Here is a 21,349-nt window from a genome sequence, read left to right as displayed (position 1 = left end):
TAGTTCATTACAATGTTTCTGTAACCCTTTTTATGTCAGTGTTTATAATAGAAAAACTGCATGTCAACAGCTTACAATGGGAAAATCCTATTTCCCGGTTACACTGCAGATGTAGGTTTTCCACTGCACTGCCAGGTGGTGCGAGTCACACAGGGCTGCCTGCCATTTTCTTGGTTTTTTTCACTGAATTTTCGTGCGGTTTTTGCTGTTCCCCTAATTGGTTGAAGCTCATTATAAATTTAATAAAATTCCTTAAATCAGAATGATCAAAACACAAAGCCCAAAATAAATTTCCTCAGGAATCCATGTAATCCTTTCATGTTCAGCTCTGGGCCACTTAAAGTACATATGGAACCAGCACTGGGACTTAATGGACTTCCTGTTGGTGCCGTTTGAGATTTCTGTGTTTTGTGTTTCTGGCCTCTTGCACATCCCCTATTGGCAGCTATGCCTTCAGCTGTCTAGGCATTAAGCTCTGGAATTCCCTCCGCCTCTCTCTCCTCCTTTATGATGCCCCTTAAAACCTACCTCTTTGACCAAGCTTTTGGTCATCGGTCCTAATACCTCATGTGGCTCAGTGTCAAATTTTGCTTGTTAATGCTCGTGAAGTGCCTTGGGACATTTTACTACGTTAAAAGCGCTCTATAAATGCAAGTTGGTGTTGTATTGTACTTTTCTCAAGGAAGAATTCATGAAGTGTTAACCATCTTATATGTTTGCACAAGTCAACAATATTTAAAGTGACTGGATAAGGTGCTGATACAGGTCAGGAGAAGGGTCCTCGTCTCTTGGCCGGTGACAGTGCAGAGTCTTGCGATCTCCTGGACAGTGCCAGTAATGAGTCACTACTGCTGAAGTTCCACCAAAGCTTCTAAACCCAAGTTAGGGACTTGCTTTACACTGGAAATTCCCACATAGCTCTACTTGAGCCTAACTGCCGCCTTTGTGATCTCACGATACATCTTCTGCAGCTTTCTTCCTGGTCTCTACTGATGCTGTTCTCTTGTCGAGTGCATCAGTGGAAACCCTGTTACATGCAAGAAGGGGGTTTCTGAACTCCTGCTGAAGTTAATGGCGGTGCAGCGGGAAAAGCCATGAGGAAATTTCCCCCTACCCAGTCTTTTTGCGCCCCTAATAACCAACAGGGTCCGCTCATATGACAGCTACCTTCGGTTTTTATGCTTTCTAAAAAGAGGCAAGTTTACAACATAATATTTATTCAAATCAAACACTGCACCACATGGAATTATGATTATATAGCAATATTACTGATAAGGTAGGAATACATTTGTAATAAATAGCATCTGTCAGAGCTGAATATTATTCTTTGCATTTTCCTTTTGCAATCCATTTGTGGCTTTTCCTTCAGAAAATTCCTCATTTTTAACTTTTTCCTTGAATTAGTTCATGTTTCATCCAGTTCTGGAGTTCTGAACTCAGGCACTGACCTCTGTCAAGAAAATCCATCTGCTGCAGCCATAAGAATGTTTTTCTGCAACCAGATGCAGCACAAAATGACAATCGTTATCCAGATTTAGAGGTGCGGCCATTTCCCAGCACGAGGTAATAGAGAAGTAATAAGAATGTTGGAAAAATCCAACCAAAGACCATAAAATAAGATTGTGAAAGCCATCAGAAATAAGACTAGAATTTTACACAGCATTTTAAGAAAAATGGTTTCTATATTCATACAGCTTTTAAATGTTCTGTAATATTGTAGAAAATAAACATCAGGTCACATTGCACTGTATCTATAGTTTGGCCCAGAGTTGCTTAATGTCTTATACAGTTAGCAGGTAGTGTGTGTGTGTTTTTTCATAACACTGTTTTTAAACACTTGCACTGCTTGTTTGAAATTTGATGCCATGGAGACAGAGATGCAGTTTAATACTGGCCTGAGGTCAGATGAAATGGTCATCAAATCCTGTACTCAGCATCAGACCTGTTTCCATTTGTCGGCTACAGAGAGGATAAGGGAGAGAAGGAAACGGGGTGAGAGGCAGTCAACCGTTGAGAGAAAGGTGGAAAATAAAGGTTTTCTGACACAGGCACGAGAGTGCTGGTAATAAAGAAAAGGTAGAACAAAAATATTACTAGCATAGTAGACAGGGAGGGGAAAAAAAGAAAGAGACCTACTAATAATCCAGGGAGCGAGAGTTCAAATCCCACCATGGCAGTTTGAGAATTTGAATTCAGTTTTAAAAATCTGGAAATAAATGCTGGTACCAGTAAAGGTGACTATGAAGTTGTTGGACTGTCATTAAAACACAACTGGTTCACTAATGTCCTTTAGTGAAGGAAACCTGCCGTCCTTACTTGGTCTGGCCTACATGTGATTCCAGGCCCACACTAATGTGGTTGACTTCTAACTGGCCTCTGGTGCCTTATCAAGATCAGACCGCTAGAAACGAAAACAAGAATCAAACTAGACGGACCACTCGACTGCAACCTAGGCATCGAATCAACCCAGTCCATCCTGCAAAGTCCTCCTCACTAACATCTGGAGGGGACTGGTGCCAAAATTGAGAGAGCTGTCCCACAGACTAGTCAAGCAACAGACTGACATACTTGCAGAATCATACCAATCAGTCAACATCCCAGACTCCTCCATCACCATCCCTAGGTATGTCCTGTCTCACTGGCTCACCTCCTGACTCCCCAAAGCCTCTCCATCACCTACATGGTTTAACTCAGGAATGTGATGGAATACTCTCCACTTGCCTGAACAGGTGCAGCTTCAACAACAGTCAAGAAGCTCGACACCAGCCAGGACAAAGCAGGTGGCTTGATCGGCACCTTATTCACTACACTAAACAGCCACTCTATCCACCATCGGCATACCGTAGCTGCAGTGTGTACTATCCACAGGATGCAATGCAGCAAGTCACCAAGGGTTCTTTGGCAGCACTTCCCAAATCTGCAACCTCCACCATCTAGAAGGACAAGTGCAGCAGAGGAATGGGGGACACCATCGCCTCTAAGTTCCCCTCAAGTCACACACCATCCTGACTTGGACATACATCGCCATTCTTTCTTACATTGCTAGGTAAAAATCCTGGAACTAACAGGATTGTGGGATTACCTTGGTCACATGGACTGCAGTGGTTCAAGGAGGCCCAGCATAGCCTTCTCAAGGACAATTAGAAATGGGCAATAAATGCCGGCCTTGCCAGAGATGCCCACATTCCGAAGAATGATTAATAAGAACAAACGAATTTGCATTAATATAGCACTATTCAAGTCCTCAGGACATTCCAAAGCACTTCACAGCCACTGAAGTACTTTTGAAGTGTAGTCACTGTTGCAATGCAAGTATGGCAGCCAATTTGCACACAGCAAGGTCCCAAAACAGCAGATTGTTGGTTGCGGGATAAATGTTGGCCAGGAGACCTCACCTCCTCTTCTTCAAATAGTGCCATAGGACCTTTGCATCCACCTGAGGAGGCAGACGTCTCATATAAAAGACAGTACTTCCATCAGTGCAGGATTCCCACAGTACTTCACTGAGGTGTCAGCCTAGATTCTGTGCTGGAGTGGGGCGTTAACCCATGACACTCTGACTCAGAGGTGAGTGCTAACACTGAGCCAAGGAATGATGGAGACAAGCAAGAAACAAGAACTGGATGGACAAAAAAGGAGGCCTCTGTATAATAGTGAAACAGGGAAGTAGGTTATTAAGAATGTTGAGAAGGAGTCATAGATAAGTTGAGATGAAAAGCAGCATGGAGATGCGAGTTAGGAAATAGAGACAACACTTAGGAAACCTTCACTAAAGCAGTGATTGATCTGCACTAGAATGAAATCCAGATAGAAAAACATTGCAAACTACACGAGTATCACAGATTGCACATACCAATCTTTCTAAGGTAAATAATCCGGTTAGACACCACAACACCATGCTCCTCTGGTGGCATTTCTGGGGTATTTCATGCTTACATTTTTTTTATCCTCTCTTGAATGTGTTGATCTTTACTTAGAAATGATTTTACAGGCCCTAGACATCCTGCAGTATATCATCACTGTGGCCATTATTACATCAGTCAGGTGCCATATAGGTTATGTAAAAATAGAGCTCCAGTTCTCTATTCAAGACCTGTATTAAAAAGGTATTTGATTGCAACATATGCACCAGAATGAGCAAATGTCCAATTTTTTTTGATGTTTATTGAAAAATTACTGAGGCATTATTATTCACAAGTACACAATCAGGACGCTTTTGAATGTAATGAATCTACTCCACTTTGTACACAGCAGCTAAGTCTTTGTGTTACAATAAGTAACTGGAATATTAACTTTTATCACATATGTTGGTTCCATTTCTGTCCAGTATCAGCAGGAGTCGACAACAAGGGTCAGAAAATTAATCTCTTAGCCAGGCCACCTAAAAATAAGTGCAACAACATTTACATCTGGATATTAATGAAAATAAATTTATGTCAACTAATAAATCTAGGTGGACACAGACTGCGTGAAACAAATGGAACATCTTCTACAACTTCACCAGAACCATCAATGCTGCAAATTGAATTACTATTTATCACAAGGTACAATGTAGGTTTTCAAATGAAGCAGACGCTTGTCACCACCCCACAAAAAGGAGAGTTGGCTGGGATGGTTTTTTTGTTAAAACATAAAAGGAAAAAAAAAGATATTTTAGGATTCTTCTGCATCTCCTAGTAGCTTGAACATAGTTCGCATCAATGGATAAAGCCACGGGCCTTTTCTTGGGGGGCGATGATACCTGACATTTTCCTCACAATGTTTGAATTTTTAAGTGAAGGAGGAATATTTTTTCAATGATTGCGTCTACCATCTACTATAACTGAAGAGCTTTAATTGTTACGGGCCACTCCATCTTTCTTCCTTTTCATGTGTACAGTGGCACGCTATAGCAGAAAGAAAAATCGTACATGTGCCTGGAGTGGGGAGAATCAAACCAATCGCATCTGGGCTTCATTTTCACTAGAACCTATTGTTGCCCTCTGTCTTCTGGTCGCAACTGGCCAAGACTTGGGGCCTCCTGCAGGTGTGGTATCAGCAAGTGAGAAGCAAAGAACATCCACATTCAGGGAGCACCATTTGGGTGATGGGACAGAAGCAGGCGGTCACAAACACAGTCACAACTTAAATGCAGGAGCAACATTACGAGTTTGAAAGGGCCGAGCAGTTGCCAGGATATAACAGAATTGAGAAGAATCTAAATGAGCCAAGGCAAAGTAAAAGTGAACAGCTGAGTTAAAATAGAGAACATAAAGAGAGGGAAAGCAACACAGAGACAGTGGCGGACAAAAACTAAAGAAAAGTCTTTTGTTGAACAGAGGGGAATAAAGAAGGAAACAGGGATTAGAAACAATAGGCATGCCAGAGACTCAGCTAGTTAAAAAAAAGCTTATGTTGAAAACTAAGGGGACGTTTAAGAAATTGCAGAGGGAAACTAAAAGTGAACACAACAGACTGTACATGTCACTAGTAGCACAAGACAGACGTGTAAGAGCTGCCATTTCAAATTGATGTGTTTAAAACCTTAAGACTCTCAAAGTTGATAATTAAATACATAAGTAGGGAAAGAGAGAGCCTGGAATATCGAGATAAAGTTGAAGACGGTGAGCATATGATTGAAGTAAGCAAGCTACTTAGCATGGACAATGATGTTAGAACTGGAGGACACAAGTCTCAAGTAAGGTTCAAGAGTAGACAAAAAAAATCATTCCCCACAGGTTACTGGATACATGGAACAGATAGAGAAAATAGTTGATTCAATATCAGTTGGCACCTTTAAAAGGATCTAGATTGATATGTTGAGAAGAATAATTGAAGGTTATAGAGATAATAATAGCACTGCTTGTATCCCCCTCCCACCTCTCCCTGGATAGGCAGGGGAAGGAACTCAAGTGTTTCTTAAAGTAAGAGGGTCGACAGGTGGTGTATTAGGGAAGTCCATGATAAACAATCATGGACCTTTTCTCACTGTGGATTCTGTTGTATGTTTTGTCACCATATGACACTCAAGCTTAAAAAAAAAGTTTTCTGCCATTACTTTAGAACCTACTGGGTACTAGTATAGGGACATTTCCACAATTCAGGGGGAGGGAAGGCAGTTTTGCAGAGCAGAACACATCTCTGCACGTGGGAGACACAGTATTCTTAATATCACACTTAACAGAACTCTTAGTGAAAATGACAGATGAAATATTTTGGGAGGACTGTTTCACTGACCTAGGAAATGGGATGAGAAAGAATCTTCCAACTCTGCCAAATAGATTTGCCTTGGGGTTGGGCAAAGAAAATTGCATCTTATCTGTATGAATTTTATCTTAAGATTAAGTTGCATAACTTCTAGAATCTCTTAACAAACACCTTCATTTAAAAATCAAAGTATTTAACAATGTATTTAGACAGGGAAGAAGGCTTGATTGAATAAGGGTTGAATAAGGCTAAAATGCAAATATTAGAGATCAATGGAAGTGGATTTGCCCAAAATATCTCATTAGATACCGAGACATCCGTACCCTTCCATTAACACACACTCCTATTTCGGAGTAGGTTTAGAATGCCATTTGATTGACAAAACTGACCATCCTGTTTTATTCAAAAATAGTCCAGAGAAATAAATCCAGAAAAAACATGCAAGCTTTTAGGCCTCATCTAAAGATGCCAACCTGAAAAAAATCTTTGTTAATCAAAGGAAGGCACCACCTGTTTTCACTTCAGGATCCTTGGAAAAGGCAAATGTGTTTCATCTAGAGGATAGTCAATTTGTTTTTTTCAATCTTAGTTCTTCAATACTTACAACACTAAGGAAAAGCACTCCTCAGAGAAGGGTCAAGACTCTGGAATGATTTCTTGAGATTAATAAATTTAAACCACCAAGTTTTACAATGGACACAGTCCGTTTGTGAATAAAAAGATTAATTTATTTGAAAATTGTTAACAGGGTACACTATGTCTTCAATGAATGAAAACCTTGAAAGCACAGACTACAGAAAACAAGTGACAGGTGACCCTAAGAAAATGTTATACATACACATTACTCACATGGTAGTACAGTATTGACCATTTAATATGTACTACGGCAATGGTCCAATCTTGGCATCATTATCAAATCAGTGACAAAGGGAGTGCTGTTACTGTATGGCAGAAGGACCTCATCTACCCTGCCAAGGTTGAACACCAACTCTCTGGACACTCCTTAACCACAACCACACTACTAAACACCAAGCCACCAATCCCCTGAGCATTACTGATCTCTTCTCTGGAGATTCCCCAACCAACGACGTCACAACTTCCCAACCCGGCACAGCCCACTTCTACCTCTTCCTCAAGATCCACAAACAGAACTGTCCTGGTAGACTGAACTCATTTCTTATCTTGACTTTATTTTTTCCCCTCTGTCCAGTCCCAATCCATCCACAACACTTCTGACACCCTCTGCCACTATCAGATTCCAGTTTCCTAGCCTCAATTGTCTCCTTTTCATTATGAATGTACAGTCCCTCTAAGCCTCCAGCCCTCACCAGGATCGTCTCTTCTTCCTCGAACAGCAGCCCAGCCAGTCCCCATCTACTACTACCTTCCTCCTCCATCTGACTGAACTTGTTCTCACATCGAGCAGCTTTTTCTTAAACTCCACTCACTTCCCCCAGATAAAATATACCTGTCCCTTTGTTGAATATGTTGAACATTTTTTGTTCCAGTCCTACTCTGGCCACCCTGACCTATTTTTCCATTACAGTGATGTCTGTGTCAGGTCACTCTTGCTTTGATCTAGAGAAGTTCATTAATTTTGCTTCAAATTTCCATCCCTCCTTACCATTATGTAGACCATCTCTGACTCATTGTTTCCCCTCCTGGATTTCTCTCACCTCTGGGGATGGACCTTCCATCAACATCTATTACAATCCCACCAACTCCCATAATTTCCTTGATTAGTCCCACCCTGCTTCCTGTAAGGACTCCATTCCCTTCTCCCAATTTCACTGATAAATCTGCTCTGATGTTACCACCTTCCACGCCAGAGCTTCTAAAATATCTTCCTTCTTCCTCAGCCGACGATTCTCTTTTAATGTAGTAGGCAACTGGAGTTCTCATGCTTCTGCGCTCACCCTTCCCTCCCTCCCACATAAGAACCGTGATAGGGATCCCCCTTGTCCTTGCCTTCCACCCCAGAAACCTCCACATTCAACAGATTATCTTTCGTTATTTCCAACATAATCCACTCACTTAACACATTTTTCCCTCCCCTTCCCTCTGAGCTTTCTAAAGGGACCTTTCTCTCCGTGACATCCTTGTCCACTCTTCTATCATCACACCACTTGATCTCCTTCCCCGGCACCGTCCATGCAAGTGCAGAAGATGCAACACCTGGCCATTCACCTCCTCCCATACCACTGTCCAGTGTCCCAAACTCCTTCTAGGTGAGACAGCAAGTTACGTGTACTTCCTCAACCTAGTATACTGCATTTGCTGCTCATGTGCGGTTTCCTCTACATGAGGGAGGCCAAACGCAGATTCGGTGACCGCTTTGCAAAACACCTTCATTCTTTCCGTAACTGTGACCACGTGGAAGAGCTTGCCATTACAATCCTCTGTCCCTCTTTGTCTGTGGCCTTCTGCACGGTTCCAATGAAGTTCAACGCAAGCTTGAGGAACAGCACCGTATCTTTCTACTGGACACTTTGCAGCCCTCTGGCTTTAGTATTGTCTTTAACAACTTCAGACCTTAACAATAGCTCCCATTTTTGCTCTAGCAGGAGGTGCTGCCAATGTGGAAAGGGTGTGCCAGTATTTCTGGGGATGGGGAGAGGGGGGGTGGAGGGAGCTTAGTGCTTGGGGTGGGGACCCCCTGTTGGAACACTGTGCTGTCGGGTGGTCTGCATGCTTGGTGTTAACCTGATTTTTCCTTGTACAAGGCTCCTGGGCCACTGGAGCCTGTAACACTTTGCCAGTTTTTCCAAGCTCCCTTTAACCTACCTATTCCTTCACCCTTTTAACGATTCAGCACTCTATGTCTTTTATTTCTTTGGTTTCTCTCATTGTGACTCTTAATATCTCATATTTGTATCACTTGTGCAATTTAAGCATCTCCTATTTTCTACACAAGTTACTTTATTTCTTTTACGGTCATTCTATTTCTTTTCCTGTATGTGTTTTTAGCCCCTCTCCTTTCTCTTGTCCTGTTCCTTTTTAAATGCTGCTCATCGGTAATATCTTCCAGTTGTGACAAAGAGCTTGCACACTCGAAACATTAACTTGTTTGTTCTCTCTCTCTAGAAATAGAAGGGTATTTCAGATGAATACGTGGCTAGAGGAATGGTGCAAGGGGGAGGGATTCTAATTCCTGGGACATTGGAACCGGTTCTGGGGGAGGTGGGACCAGTACAAACCGGACGGTTTGCACCTGGGCAGGGCCGGGACCGATGTCCTAGGGAGAGTGTTTGCTAGTGCTCTGGGGGAGGGTTTAAACTAAAATGGCAGGGGGTTGGGAACCCGAGCAGGGAGACAGAGGAAAGGGAAACAAGGATAAAAGCAAATGATAGGATGGAGAAAAACAAAAGTGGCAGTTAGAGAAATCAACGGTTTAAATCAAAAATGGCCACAGTAAATAATAATTCTAATAGGTCTAAGAGCATTAAAAAAACAAGCCTGAAAGCTTTGTGTCTTAATGCGAGGAGCATTCGTAATAAGGTGGATGAATTAGCTGCGCAAATAGAGTTAAATGAATATGATTTGATTCAGATTACGGAAACATGGCTCCAGGGTGGCCAAGGCTGGGAACTCAACATCCAGGGGTATTCAATATTCAGGAAAGATAGGCAAAAAGGAAAGGGAGGTGGGGTAGCATTGCTGGTTAAAGAAGGGATTAACACAATTGTAAGGAAGGATATTAGCTCTGATGATGTGGAATCTGTATGGGTAGAACTGAGAAATACCAAGGGGCAGAAAACGTTAGTGGGAGTGGTATATAGACCTCCAAACAGTAATGCGGAGGTTGGGGATGGCATTAAAAGGGAAATTAGAGAAGCGTGCAATAAGGGCACAGCAGTCATCATGGGTGACTTTAAGCTACATATAGATTAGGCTAACCAAATTTGTAACAATACTATGGAGGAGGAATTCCTGGAGTGTTTACGGGATGGTTTCCCGGACCAATATGTCGAGGAACCAACCAGAGATCAGGCCATCTTAGACTGGGTATTATGTAATGAGAAAGGATTAATTAGCAATCTTGTTGTACGAGGCCCCTTGGGTCGGAGCGATCATAATATGATAGAATTCTTCATTAAGATGGAGAATGAAGTAGTTGACTCAGAGACTAGGGTTCTGAATTTAAATAAAGGAAACTACGATGGTATGAGGTGCGAGTTGGGTAGGATTGATTGGGGAATGTCACTCAAAGGGTTGACGGTGGATAGGCAATGGCAAACATTCAAAGATCGCATGGATGAACTACAGAATTTGTTCATCCCAGTTTGGCATAAAAAACATAAAAGATGACTCAACCGTGGCTAACAAGGGAAATTAGGGATAACATAAGATCCAAGGAGAGGACATATAAATTGGCCAGAAAAAGCAGTAAACCTGAGGATTGGGAGCAGCTTAGGATTCAACAAAGGAGGGCAAAGGGATTAATTAAGGGGAAAATAGAATATGAGAGTAAGCTTGCAGGGAACATAAAAACTGACTGTAAAAGCTTTTATAGATATGTGAAGAGAAAAAGGTTGTCGAAGTCAAGCGTAGGTCCCTTGCAGTCAGAATCAGGGGAATTTATAATGGGGAACAAAGAAATGGCAGACCAATTAAATACATATTTTGGTTCTGTCTTCACAAAGGAGGACACAAATAACCTCCCAGAGATGTCGGGAAACATATAGACTGATGAAAGGGAGGAACTGAAAGAAATCAGTATTTGTAGGGAAATGGTGTTAGGGAAATTGACGGGATTGAAGGCCAATAAATCCCCAGGGCCTGATAATCTACATCCTAGGGTACTTAAGGAAGTGGCCCTAGAAATAGTAGATGCATTGCTGATCATCTTCCAACATTCGATGGATTCTGGAACAGTACCCATGGATTGGAGGGTAGCTAATGTTACCACACTATTCAAAAAAGGTGGTAGAGAGAAAACGGGGAATTACAGACCGGTAAGCCGGACATTGGTAGTGGGGAAAGTGCTAGAGTCCATTATAAAAGATGTAATAGCAGAGCACTTGGAAAACAGTGACAGGATCGGACAAAGTCAACATGGATTTACAAAAGGTAAATCGTGCTTGACTAATCTACTGGAATTTTTTGAGGATATAACTGGTAAAATAGATAAGGGAGAACCAGTGGATGTGGTGTATTTGGACTTTCAGAAGGCTTTTGATAAGGTCCCGCATAAGAGATTAGCGTGTAAAGTTAAGGCACATGGGATTGGGGGAAAGGTATTGACTTGGATAGAGAACTGGTTGGCAGACAGAAAGCAAAGAGTTGGAATAAACGGGTCTTTTTCCGAGTGGCAGGCAGTGACTAGTGGGGTACCGCAGGGATCGCTCCTTGGACCCCAGCTATTTACAATATATATTAATGATCTAGACAAGGGAACTAGATGTAATATCGCCAAGTTTGCAGACGACACAAAGCTGGGTGGGCGTGTGTGCTGTGAGGAGGATGCCGAGAAACTCCAGGATGATTTGTACAGGTTGAGTGATTGGGCAGAAGCATGGCAGATGCAATATAACGTGGATAAATGCGAGGTTATCCACTTTGGTGTCAAAAACAGGAAGGCAGATTATTATCTGAATGGTAATAAATTGGGAGAAGGGGAAGTGCAACGAGACCTGGGTGTCCTTGTGCACCAGTCGCTGAAGGTAAGCATGCAGGTGCAGCAGGCGGTTAAGAAGGCAAATGGTATGTTGGCCTTCGTAGCGAGAGGGTTTGAGTACAGGAACAAGGATGTCTTGCTGCAGTTGTACAGGGCCTTGGTGAGACCACATCTTGAGTATTGTGTGTAGTTTTGGTCGCCTTATCTGAGGAAGGATGTTCTTGCCATTGAAGGAGTTCAGCGAAGATTCACCAGGCTGATACCTGGGATGGCAGGAATGACGTATGAGGAGAGATTGGGTCGACTGGGCTTATACTCGCTGGAGTTTAGAAGAATGAGAGGGGATCTCATTGAAACTTATAAAATTCTGACAGGACTGGACAGACTAAGGAAGGAAGTTCCCGATGGTCAGGGAGTCCAGAACCAGGAGCCACAGTCTAAGGATAAGGGGTAAGCCATTTAGGACAGAAAGGAGGAGGAATTTCTTCACCCAGAGAGTGGTGAACCTGTGGAATTCTCTACCACAGAAGGCAGTAGAGGCCAATTCATTAAATATATTCAAGAAGGAGTTGGATATATTTCTTAAGGCTAAAAGGATCAAGGGGTATGGGGAGAATGCAGGGACAGGGTACTGAATTTGGATGATCAGCCATGATCGCATTGAATGGCGGAGCAGGCTCGAGGGGCCGAATGGCCTACTCCTGCTCCTATCTTCTATGTTTCTATGTTTCTCTCCACAGATGCTGCCTAATCTGCAGAGTAGTTTCAGGATTTTCTGTTTTTTTGTGACCATTTAATACAATGGCCTGTAATTTGTGGTCAGTGGTGAAGCGGTGGCGATCGCCGCTGACCTCAAAGAAAGTTGCCCAGAGATCTTGCGACCTCTGTGGGGAGAACTTTAGCTTCCTCGGTGTGAAATTGATTGTAGCGCTGCCAAAAGGGGAACTCCAGCAAAGAGCAGCAGTGATGTAATCAAGCTGTCTAAGCAGCCAATCACATTGAAGAATTCTCACAGACAGCAAACCAGGAAATGAAATGAAAAACACTGATTATCTGCACTTTTTAAAAATGTTGCAGGGAGCGAAATAAAGATTGGGACATGCACACGTGGTTAAGGTGGAAGCTGAAATATCATGAACAAACTAAATATGTAGTCATTTTTATCATAATGGAGAAATTTGACATTCCACAAATATAAAATACGTTTTGCAGTGTTAAAACCCCAGGTGCACCTATTCCAACAAGGCTTAACATTTAATGGGGTGTTTAACAGCAATATTAGCACAGAAAAGCTTGTTGTTGTCAGTTCCACAGATTTCACTGATTGTCGGCAATGGGGGGGGGGGGAGGGGAGGGGTTCCACAGAGACTGTGGCAGAGCAGTGAATGACTGACTGCAACTTCGGGATTTCCACGTTTAGCTTCAATCCTGAAGTTGTGGTCAGTTTGAGAGAGGTAACACTGACAGTTTGCCGTCATTACCCACCGCAAAATCCGGGCCATTACTACCCTTCAACAGTTTATTAGTATAAATTATTTAGGTGTGGGGAACTGGGTACATTCCTATACTGCACTCAATCCCTAGAACAACTTTATAAATTACTTCATATAAATTGTCACACAACTAGTCTAAATTTCTAACCTTGGCAACTGCTGTTTCAAAATCAGTAGTTGAAGGTGTAGATGACGCAGTGGAGTAGGCTCAGATTCATTTCACCTAAAGAATCGGGGTTTAATTCCAGCTCAGACAGATGAGATCAAAGTCTCTTCTTTGCCTGTTGAAAGGGTGCTAAGTGAAATTAATTTGAATAGTCTCAATTACATACCAAGAGTGCATAAAGTGATCTACAGTTTGGAACAAATTGATCATTTCTGTCAAAGAGGCTACAAGAATGGATGGTGTGGGAAATAGAAATGTCACACTGGTGTACTTGAGGGTACTCTTCACAAGTTAGGGTTAAGACACCATGTCGGGCCTGAGTAGAGGAAGCATTACTCTGCATCTCAAGCTGTTGTACCCAACTTGTGGATTCTTGATGCTGACAATGATACCAATGTTCCAATCCCCTGTCCTAGCATTTCTTTAACAAAAAAGCACTACAAAACAGTAATGGAAGAGGTGATTAACCCAACTATCAGCCATGGCATTGATGATTATTTATAGTAATGTAGTAGGATTAGCTGCCTGAAATTTAAATTAGCTCCATGAAAGATTAGTCAAACACACGCTTTTTGGGGTTGTACCAGCTATAATTTTAACTTTAATTCCTAGCAATAGGATTTCCAAGATGTGGACATACTTTTCTAGATAGAGATAAAAGCTACTTCACCGAAAGATGTGGGAGATATCAAAGCACTGCCGTATCTCTATTTACAATAAGCCAAATAAAATAAAACAAAATGACTAATAAAATGTTGTATTTAATACTGGATTTGTGGTCCAAAGAAAATACTTGAAGGGAAGTTGAACATAAAATTCATCCCACTCAAAATTGGGATGTACATAACTCATTCATTCCTTCTTGCTCTAGGCACACAGGCCAGCAAGCACACAGTCACTTTTGCTAGCCTGGATGAATAGGCTGAACATTCATGCTGTCGCCAGTCAGAAAACATGGCTGCTTCTATCTGACAGCAATGCTCACCTCGTCGTTGAAGCATGGCTGCATGGCTCTAGTTATCAGCTCTCTCCTTATACCCATTGCAATTTTTCTTTTAAGTAATTATTCACTTTTCTTTCAAAAAGTCTTATGGATTCTACTTCCACCACTGTTGCTGGTAGAGCATTCTATGTCCTCACAGCAACTCTGTGTAAAAAGAATTCTCCTAACCTCTCCCTTCATTCTTTTGATGATAATCTTAACTTTTATCCTCTCGTTACCAGCTCACTGATTGGTGGAAATAGCTTTCCCCTATTTATCTTATTAAGGACTTTGAACACTTCTATCAAATTTCTCTTAACCTTCTCTGCTGTAATGAAATCTACCCTCCCAACTAAAGCCTTTAATCCGTGGTATCATCTTAGTGAATCTGTGCGCGATCCCCTTTCTGCTTCCATTTCAGAAACAAGTTGGTTAGAAATAGTACAAGTTTAGGGTGCCCAGTTGATTAACAGGTTATTGGATCTCCCGGTCCGTGGGACAGCACAAGTCTGAATCCCAATAAATAATCTGTCTTCCAGAGTCAAAGAAGTGGTCAACAGTCTAAGGATAAGGGGTAAGCCATTTAGGACTGAGATGAGGAGGAATTTCTTCACCCAGAGAGTGGTGAACCGGTGGAATTCTCTGTCACACAGGGCAGTTGAGGCCAATTCATTAAATATATTCAAGAAGGAGTTGGATATATTTCTTGAGGCTAAAGGGATCAAGGGATATGGGGAGAAAGCAGGGACAGGGTACTGAATTTGGATGATCAGCCATGATCTAATTAAATGGCGGAGCAGGCTCAAGAGGCCGAATGGCCTACTCCTGCTCCCAACTTCTATGTTTCAACTACAGCCAAGCTATCAGGCCCTGTACAGAATAGAAGCCTTGGTAATAGGAGGCAAATCATCAAAGGATGTGGTTTAGCACCCTCTATTAGTTGCCTGCAGACCATTGGCAGAAGACATGGTGTTCATCATAAGCCACATACATCTAGTTAGACTGCAGGTTATGCACCTTAGAAAGCAATTTGGGGGGGAAAAAAAACTGAGAAGTGGAAAAATCCAATGAGAAGGCTACCCATTACCTTGCTCCATGTTTTCAGTTCGTTTACGCTTGAAACCTGTCTTAACCTCTTGCTCTTTTAAGACTTCCGTTGAGTAGTTGGGTCGGGGCAATAGAGGTCCTGCTGTTGGTCCTGGACGGTTACTAAAATACCTCTTCTTCAGTGCCTTGAAAGAACATAATTTTGCAATATAGTCAAAGTACCACTTAATAAAGTACAGAAGATGAGGCTAATCAGCTCATCAAGCATCCCCTTCCAACAGGCTAGGAATTAAATTGCACGATTACGGGTTTGCCATGAACACAAAAATGGAACCATAGCCTCTCATGAAGTCTTTTACTTTTATTGCCAATTTCATTTCCCCATCTCGCTTGAAAGCGTCGACTCCTTCCTGGAGTACAGTTCTACTAGCGTTGGTCACCCTTCTGCAATTCACCTAATCCCATCCTCATATGATACCCACACATTCACAGGAGTCACTAGTTAGCATTCAGGATGACAACACTGGCCAGGATTCCCCTCTCTAGCCCAGGGACATTGAGGTCAATTGTGTTGGACATCCCGGAGAGATGTATGTTGGACATCTTGGAAAGTTAAGGGTTAACAGTTGAACTTCTTTGTGTCTTGAAGCAACAGGCTTTCCCAATATAAACAGGATGACTTTGAAGTGTTGTGAAGAGAAAGCATGGCTTATCTTCTGATATGTAAAGTGCTTGTGTAAGGAAATAAGTGTAGGTAATAAAATGTAACTTTAGTTTTAGGGTAATAAAACAGGGGTAGTGAATCCATTTCAGGAAGTCTTGCTTAAGGGAAGTAGTTTTGAAGTAAATAAACTACAACTGTTTACATGAATGGTCTATTTCAAAGGGTTTGGGAATAGGTACGTCATACAGTCTTATTTATGACATTTTCCTTTGATGCAGTCAAAATATGGTGTATAAAGAATCATAGTTTTCAACAGTATGTCAGAGTGCTCGAAAGATACAGAAACCGGAAAAGCCACTCTCTGTATACAGTTAAGGCCAATCACCTTTATTATGTATCAATAAAAGTCTGTTCTGTATACTCCACTACGAAGTCTCATGCTTACTCGAAATGTGCTGTTGTGAACCAGAGGAGTAAGGAGGTTGCTAACAAATTGCAACACACTTGCCAATGCCCCAGTTGAGATTAGTGTTGGGGGGGGGGGGGGAAAAGAGGAGAAAACACCCTAAAAAGTATTCAATTGTCCACCCCCGTACTTATACATTTAATTCTACTGAAATGCAAACCTAGTTGACTGGATGGAGAGCGAACTGTAGCTCTCAGCCCTTTATGTAAATCAGAATAATGAATCAGCATCCATTTACCTGTGTAGCTGTTGTTCTTGCGCAGGGATTAAAAGTAAACAGGTCTTGTAGCAATTCCAGCAGGTCATCCCCAGCAGCACTGAATATGTGCTCAAGTGGAGTTCCAGGAAAGCTTTTAAATGATACATAGTCAGGAAGGCTGGTCATTCCCTGCAATTACAAAATATTCAAGCAAACTCTGAAGCATCTGTTTTGGATGTGGGTGTGAAAGTAATGCAAAGTGCCCTGTAACGCATGGTCACAAATCAAAAGTGCCCAATAACACATGATTACAATAAAATCTTTCTGCTTTTCTAACGTGATCGGGGTAGCATCTAATCAGATAAACAATGTTCATTTTATTGATATTTATTCTGGCAAAATTAAGAAACTCTTACAGCCAAATGAAGTATATTGTGTAACTAGATCAATCGTATTAAAAGGTTTATTCTACTTCTGATGTTTTTATTGTGCACAAAGGCCCAGAAAAAAAATTAGTTTGTTCTTCAAACAGGCTGTACACTTGTCAAACAAGAAACTTTAGGGTAGTTCTTCCTCTTCAGTATCAGATTGTAAGAGCTTAGCAGGCGGTAGCCCATATTACAAAATTAGGCACAAGCTGCTCATGATTCATTTTAGTGGATGAAAAATCATAAGCAGAAGACCGTATTATTTTATAATATGGTTTTCTGTCCACCAAACCCTTACACCCCGGTGCTGAAGATTGCAGATCGACTCCAATATTAGGGGATATGCCTAAAGCAGGATTAGTCTAAATTGAAACTACCGAATTAAAATAAAGGGATCGGTGGTCTCTGGGCAGGAGGTAACTATAAAATCAGTAGTTCAGAGTTTAAACCACCTGCTGTGGAACAAGTACTCGACATCTCAGTACTCACCTCATACGAATATACAATGAGTTTTCATTCTTACTCTTTAAATGAAATACCCATTTTCAAATTTAAAAAAATTAACTCACAGGCCATTGTTCCTCTGTTGGAGTACCCAAAGCTTCGAATATTTTTGTCAGCTGATCTAGATCGGAATCTCCAGGTAAAAATGGCGTCTGTGTTAACACAAAATAACAGTTAAGCCGACAGAAGGTTTTTGTCTTCTCAAACCACTTAGGATACATGAATAAAATTGAAATGCAATGCAGTCAGTGCCCTTTAAAGTAGCAGGCTAGAAACGGGCTTTGAATTCAAAAGAAATCCAGATGTTTTAATAAGTAAGTGAAACATTCAACGACACTGTGCCAGCTATTGAATAGTCAGGTGCAAACTAGCTCCCTCTGAAGGGTGCAGGATTCTTCAGAATTATCATGGAAAAAGGGAGGCACCAATAATACAATGCTATCGAGCCATTCACAGGAGCACTCGGGGTTTGATCAGTCCGCCCCTGACCACGGTCCACATCCAGACCGCAAAACGCTCACAACTGGACTGCAGCAAGGGTTTCGTTGCTCCTAACCAGTCTTTCACTGTAGCTGCTGCCCAGGCTTGCTCTCTAGTGCCATCGCCACCTCTCTAACAGTTCCCACGTCATCTGTACTCTACAGCATGACATTATCATGAACATTAAAAATGTTAGAGAGCAAAACAAAGATTGGGGCTCACATGGGGATAAGGTAGAACTGGAAATATCATGAGCAAACTTTTTTTTTTTTTTTTAAACATTTCTTAAATATTTAATTTTTTTTTATCATAATGGAGAAATTTCACACACCACAAAATTAAAATTCGTTTTTCAGGGCCATCACATTTGTTTAGAAGTCAATACACTGTTTAAACCCCAGTTGCACCTAATCCAACAAGGCCTAACATTTAATGGGGTATTTAAGAGCGATATTACCACGTTTTCATCAGTTTTACTGATTACACGGGGGGGGGGGGGGGGAAAGAAGGAACCCACAGCGCAGCCAGTGTCGGAGCAGTGAATGACTGACCGCAACGTCAGGATTTCCGCACTTAGATGCGCACGCTCTACATCCTGAAGTTGCGGTCAGTTTCAAAGTGGTAATAGCAGCGAACGCTGTTAGTTCGCCATTATTACCTACTGCAAATTTCGGCCCATATTTTCTTACAGTTGCCAATTGCCTCAAGGCAGAGGGAAAGTTTGACCAGCCTCAATTCGTGTCCCAGAGGACAAGGTCACAGCTAACTTACACTGATTCAGCAAAACTTACTCAGAAAGGCCATGAGGGTAGGGAAGGAGGCACGGGAGGGGTGGAGTGGTCAGAGATAGTGTATGGGTGGGGGAAACTTTTCAAAGATTTGACTATACCAACGCTCTCCTGGCCGGCCTCCCATCTTCAACCCTCCACAAACCTAAACTCATCCAAAACTCTGCTGCCCGCGTCCTAACTCGCACCAAGTCCCGTTCACCATCACCCCTGTGCTCACTGACCTACATTGGCCCCTGGTTGAGCAACACCTCGATTTTAAAATTCTCATCATTGTTTTCAAATCCCTCCATGGCCTCACCCCTCCCTATCTCTGTAATCTCCTCCGGTCCTACAACCCTCAGAGATCTCTGCGCTCCTTCAATTCTGGCCTCTTGCGCATCTCTGATATTAATTGCTCCACCATCGGCGGCCATGCCTTCATCTGCCTCGGCCCTAAGCTCTTGAATTCCCTCCCTAAACCTCTCCGCCTCTCTTTCCTCCTTTAAGACGCTCATTACAACCTACCTCATCTGCCCTAATATCTCCTTATGTGGCTCGGTGTCAAATTTTGTTCGATAATGCTCCTGTAAAGCGCCTTGGGAAGTTTTATTGTGTTCAAGGCTCTGTAGTTGTTGTTGGTCTTAGTACAATTGAGGATGATTCTACAACTAACAGAATAAACCAGAAAAAGGAAGCTAAGGCTTCACAGAATACATTCTCATTACACCATGTTAATAAAAAATGGCAGGAACATTTAAAAGGAATGATGAAATTATTATTTGAGGGCATGTTGGAGGGAAAGTAACTTTTAACTTAAATTTTAATAACATTTAAAGAGACTTGTTTACCCAGTTTCTCTCATTAATTAGCACTTACCCTAAGAAGTAGCTCAGCTAATATACAACCGACTGCCCACATGTCTACTCCAACACCATACATCCTGGCTCCAAACAATAACTCTGGTGATCTGTACCATCTGAAATAAAGCATTGCATTTTCAAGAAAGTGCTTCCAGAAATTGGGAAATGCTATCACCAACAGAAAGCAGAATTTCATGGAGGCCGGAAATAAACCTCTAGAGCCCTCCCTCTAGTCCCCCTCCAAAAAAAAATAGGCTTGCTTTAAAATCAAAAATACTTTAAGAACTTAGAGACAGATATAATACTCAGTTATAAAGTACTTGTCACATCTAGTCTAGTTTTGTCTCCATAATTACAAATACAAAAGTAAAAGCTTATAAATTGGTTGTAAATAAGCAGGCCAGAGAGCTGTAGCTTTACTGCTGCTGTTTAGGGAATTGTTTATCAGAAGTTCAAAACAATAAAAAATAGATGTTATTATTAAATGAGTACCACAACAAAGTCTACTGATTAAACTCTTTGCATAATTATCCAAAACAGGACATTATAAAGCTGTAATATTATTTTGTAATAGACTGAATACCAAAGTAATATACATTTCCCATTTCACACACTCCCTAAGTTGGTGCTATTTCTAATACTACAATATTATTTCCAATGCTCTACACCTAGTAAAGGAAAGCAAAGGAAGCAATTTTTTTCTCATCTTGCTTGCCTTGCCTCACTAAACAGAGAGGAAGGAAAGCAGAAGATTACTTTGGACCATGATGTATATTTTCTAAGCGGCAGGGAATTTTGATACAAAAAAGCAGGCCAGATCAGTGGGCTCAACGCACATTGATAGCACCAGGTCAATCTTCAGAAAATGTGCAACTTGCTTCATTTTATTCCACATAATTAAAAGGTTTTCCAAAGTTCTCCTGTGGACATGTTACCTTGTTACTACCTGATGTGTATACACTCTATTGGGGCTTCCAAATGACTTGGCCAAGCCAAAATCAGCAAGTTTAAGGATTCCATTCTCATCCACTAATAAGTTGTTGGGCTTCATATCCTGAAAAATGTATTAAAATGGATATACTATAATGACCATCTATAAACATTCAAAGTAAAGAACAAGCCAGCAGTGTGGAAGAGAGACTATTTAATTACTTAAAAGCTGGATAGATATTGCTAATGTAGAACAGTAATGTTCGTGCAGAAGGGAAAATTTATACACACTGCAATAAAGCTCTTGAACTGCTTACATGGAGAGGGAGAGGCATAAACAGGATGTTCAAACTCCAATAGAATCATATAATCTTACAGCACAGAAGGGGGCCATTTGGTCCGTGGTGCCTGTGCCGGCTCTTTGAAAGAGCTGTCCAATTTAGTCCCAGATTTTCCCCCATAAATTCATTCTCTTCAAATACATGCCCAATTGCCTTTTGAAAGTTCCTATGGAATCTGATTCCACCATCCTTTCAGGCAGTACGTTCCACATCATA

At 41.6% G+C, this 21,349-nt stretch overlaps 1 protein-coding gene across 6 annotated transcripts in view; it reads right to left on the bottom strand.

Moving 5' to 3' along the window:
* Positions 1-1,200: 1,200 nt before the first annotated feature.
* The window catches only part of cdk7 (cyclin-dependent kinase 7), a 39,538-nt gene continuing 19,389 nt past the window's right edge, over positions 1,201-21,349 (bottom strand). For 3 of the 6 annotated variants that reach the window (XM_085981960.1, XM_085981923.1, XM_085981969.1), the window contains 6 exons: positions 20,798-20,916; positions 19,879-19,978; positions 17,818-17,904; positions 16,860-17,009; positions 15,532-15,676; positions 6,893-9,266 (listed from right to left, as the gene is read on the bottom strand). In XM_085981960.1, coding sequence (XP_085838086.1) covers positions 9,184-9,266; positions 15,532-15,676; positions 16,860-17,009; positions 17,818-17,904; positions 19,879-19,978; positions 20,798-20,916 — 684 coding nt within the window. In that variant the 3' untranslated portion in view covers positions 6,893-9,183. Of the gene's footprint in view, positions 4,382-6,892; positions 9,267-15,531; positions 15,677-16,859; positions 17,010-17,817; positions 17,905-19,878; positions 19,979-20,797; positions 20,917-21,349 lie in introns of those variants that run through there. The other 3 variants (XM_085981933.1, XM_085981945.1, XM_085981952.1) reach the window with 3 other exon arrangements.

The sequence above is a fragment of the Somniosus microcephalus genome, chromosome 1 (genome assembly GCF_052327205.1).
Source record: "Somniosus microcephalus isolate GS21.2 chromosome 1, FLI_Smic_1.0, whole genome shotgun sequence".
Lineage (NCBI taxonomy): Eukaryota > Metazoa > Chordata > Chondrichthyes > Squaliformes > Somniosidae > Somniosus > Somniosus microcephalus.
Note: the sequence above shows the minus strand (reverse complement) of the source record. Positions and strands in the feature narration are given on the sequence as shown.